At 56.3% G+C, this 3,421-nt stretch overlaps 1 protein-coding gene across 4 annotated transcripts in view; it reads left to right on the top strand.

The window, feature by feature from the left end:
- LOC109924573 (interleukin-1 receptor-associated kinase 1-like) overlaps positions 1-3,421 on the top strand; it is a 24,690-nt gene that overhangs the window by 11,637 nt on the left and 9,632 nt on the right. For all 4 annotated transcript variants that reach the window (XM_048619820.1, XM_048619821.1, XM_048619819.1 and 1 more), the window contains 3 exons: positions 286-354; positions 1,208-1,390; positions 1,878-2,460. In XM_048619820.1, the coding sequence (XP_048475777.1) occupies positions 286-354; positions 1,208-1,390; positions 1,878-2,460 (835 nt within the window). The remainder of the gene's footprint in view (positions 1-285; positions 355-1,207; positions 1,391-1,877; positions 2,461-3,421) is intronic.

Below are 3,421 nucleotides of genomic sequence, written 5' to 3'. Positions count from 1 at the left end.
GTGTGTGTGTGTGTGTGTGTGTGTGTGTGTGTGTGTGTGGGGAGGGCAGGGAGTGGGGTGGAAGTTGTTGGTGGTGTGAGGACTTGCCTTGGGGGTGGGAGTTAGTGTAGAGAGGAAGGGCAGTCTGATCAGTTGTGGTGCTAATGATTGAGGGACTGAATGGCCTCCCCCTGCTCTCCGATCTGTGTCGCTGTGCAGTCCTCCTTCTCAGTGACGTTACGCCAGTGTCATAAACACTTTTCCGAGTGACCTCTTCCCTTTTCCTCCTCCCTCATTCCTCGACAGGTCCTGTTGGAGATCCTGACTGGACGCAAAGCCCTGGAGAGTGACAGATCAGCCAGCTCCAAGTACCTGGTGAGTCCAGGTTCTGCCTGGCCTCCCTGTTGTTTCGGGGGATGGGGGTGGGGGTGTAGTGATGGTAACAGCTGGCTGGAGGTGCTGCCCCCCCTCCCCCCACTTTGTCAGGTTTTTGGAGGGGTGGGGGGGAGCGGTGGTGTAGGGTAACCCAGCCAGAGGTATCTGCCCCTTCGCCAGAACAGTCCCTCAAACAGAAACAGTACGTTTACTGACTGCCCCTGGGAGGTGAGGATGAAGGACTGGCTATAGGAACGATGTTGTGAAACTTGAAAGGCTTCAGAAAAGATTGACAAGGGTTGGAGGGTTTGAGCTATAGAGTAGGCTGGGGCTATTTTCCCTGGAGCATCGGAGGCTGAGTTTTATAAAACCACATGGGGCATGGACAGGGTGAATAGCCAAGGTCTTTTCCCCCAGGGGTGGGGAGTCCAAAACTAGAGGGGAATAGGTTTAAGGTGAGAGGGGGAAAGGGACCTGAGGGGCAACTTTTTCACGCAGAGGGTAGTGCGTGTGTGGAACGAGCTGCCAGAGGAAATGGTGGGGGCTGGTATGTTTACAACATTTAAAAGGCATCTGGATGGGGACATGAATAGGAAGGGTTTAGAGGGATATGGGCCAAATGGGACTGGGTTAATTTAGGATATCTGAGTCAGCATGGACGGGTTGGACCGAAGGGTCTGTTTCCGTGCAGTACGTGGTGGGTATCGCTGGTCTGTACGGTTAGCCACATTGCTGGGAGTGCTCAGTGATTCAAGTCAGTCCTGCCCTCGTGTGCCACCCCTTTACCGAGGGGTGGGAGGCTCCGTCTTGAGCGTGTAATGCACCGCCCTGAGGCTGTCTTCCTGCCCTGCAGAAGGATCTTGTCAAGGAGGATGACGATGAGGCTGAGGGGCAGAGCATGCGGGCCGCTGCTCGGATCTGCAGCCACCTGGACGGGAAGGCAGGAGTGTGCCCAGGCCGCCTGCCCCTACACCTCTGCTCTCTGGCCTGTCAGTGCCTAGAGCATCGGAGAAAGAAGAGACCGAAAATGACCAAGGTAACGAGAGCAGTCACTCCCCAAAAACCCCCCACACCCCGGCCTTTCGGTGTGTTTTTAAACACAACAACCACCTCTAGAAATCTCCCTCGCTTTCACAGCGTGGCAGCTGTGGTCTGTATTTAAACACTGCCCCAGGGCAGGGTCAGGAAGTCTGTTCACACCTAAAGCCAAACTACAGGCTGTTTCGTCAGACAACCTTCCCCCTCCACCACCACTCCCCCGCCACACCCCGGCCATGAGGTTCGTCCAAGAGGCTGGGTTTTGTGGAGCACCTCTCAAAGGGGGCCAGAGGAGGTGACACAGACGGGGAAGGGTGTAGGGGCGGGAAGGGGGCGTGCGGCAGAGACGGGGTGCGGGGGTCGGAGGGGGCGGCAGAGACGGGGCGGGGGTCGGAGGGGGCGGCAGAGACGGGGAGGGGGCGTTGTTGGAGGGGTGGGGAACAGTACCCGATGGGCAGTGCCTCACGTTCCTTTCCCTCCCGCAGGTTTACGAACAGCTGAAGGCTCTGAGGGATCTTGGCCAGGCCTCAGGCCCAGCTGGAGGTCCGCCTGATCCTGCCGGCTGTCGGCTCGGTGGGGGGCCGGACCCCGTGGACACCCTGGCAGAGAGATTGCGAAGCACCTCGCTCAGTCCCGTGGAGGACACGTACAGATTCGGTTCGCAGTTACACCAGCCGCTGCCCCCCAGCTGCTCGCAGACCCGCCCCGGACCCTCTGTGTACCCGTCGCTAGCGGAGCATGGACCCAGTGACTGTTGCCTGGTGCACTCCCTCTCCTCCTGCAGCAGGCTGTGCCAGCCCGTAGAGAGCGAGGAAAGCTCCATCGATGCTGGAGGTGGTGTCAACAGCTTTCCGTCTCGACCCAGTTTTGACAGCTTCAGCAGCAGCAGAGGTGGTGGTTCCCAGTGGGACTATGGCACTAGATCGTCCGTACCAGCTTACACTCCCCTGACTCTGCACAAGGACACTGGGTGCCTGGCACCAAGCGACCAACTTGGATTATCCCGACCAGAGGCTGTCAGAGACTCGAGGAGATCTGCAGCCTTTTCTGTCTCGGACTCTTCTCAAGGTAAAGCAGAAAGTTCCTAAAAGATTTAAAAACCTATCCATGGCATCCAGATAAAATCCACATGAGAGGTGGCTTTGCATCAGGATTGGTCTGTAAAAGCCGGAAGGATTTGTCTTTGTACTGGGCCTTTTGCAACCCACTTGAGTTAGTAGAATCCTAGCCAAAAACCAAGGGGCAGCACGGTGGCTCAGCGGTTAGCACTGCTGCCTCACAGCACTAGGGACCTGGGTTCGATTCCAGCCTCAGGAGACGGTCTGTGTGGAGTTTGCAATTTCTCCAGGTGTTCTGTCTTCTTGGCATCGTCCAAAGGTGTGCAGGTTAGGGTGGATTGGCCATGGGAAATGCAGGGTAGCTGGGTGGGATGTTTTATTTTATTCATTTGTGGGATGTGGACGTGACTGGCTGGACCCAGCATTTCTTGCCCTGTCCCTAGTTGCCCCTTGAGAAGGTGGTGGTGAGCTGCCTTCTTGAACCGCTGCAGTCCACCTGCTGTAGGTTGACCCACAATGCCATTTGGGAGGGAATTCCAGGATTTTGACCCAGTGACAGTGAAGGAACGGTGATCTATTTCCAAGTCAGGATGGTGAGTGGCTTGGAGGGGAAGTTGAAGGTGGTGGTGTTCCCATATGTCTGATGCCCTTGTCCTTTGAGATGGAAATGATTGTGGGTTTGGGAGGTGCTGTCTGAGCATCTCTGGGGAATTTCTGCAGTGCATCTTGTAGATGGTACACACTGCTGCTACTGAGTGTCGGTGGTGGACGGAGTGGATGCTTGTGGATGTGGTGCCAATCAAGCGGCCTGCTTTATCCTGGATGGTGTCAAGCTTCTTAAGTGTTGGGGCTGCACCCATCCAGGCAAGTGGGGAGTATTCCATCACACTCCTGAGTTGTGCCTTGTAGATGGTGGGACAGGCTTTGAGGAGTCAGGAGGGGAGTTACTCGCCACAATATTCCCAGCCTCT

The sequence above is a fragment of the Rhincodon typus genome, chromosome 44 (genome assembly GCF_021869965.1).
Source record: "Rhincodon typus isolate 14 chromosome 44, sRhiTyp1.1, whole genome shotgun sequence".
Taxonomy (NCBI): Eukaryota; Metazoa; Chordata; class Chondrichthyes; order Orectolobiformes; family Rhincodontidae; genus Rhincodon; species Rhincodon typus.
Note: the sequence above shows the minus strand (reverse complement) of the source record. Positions and strands in the feature narration are given on the sequence as shown.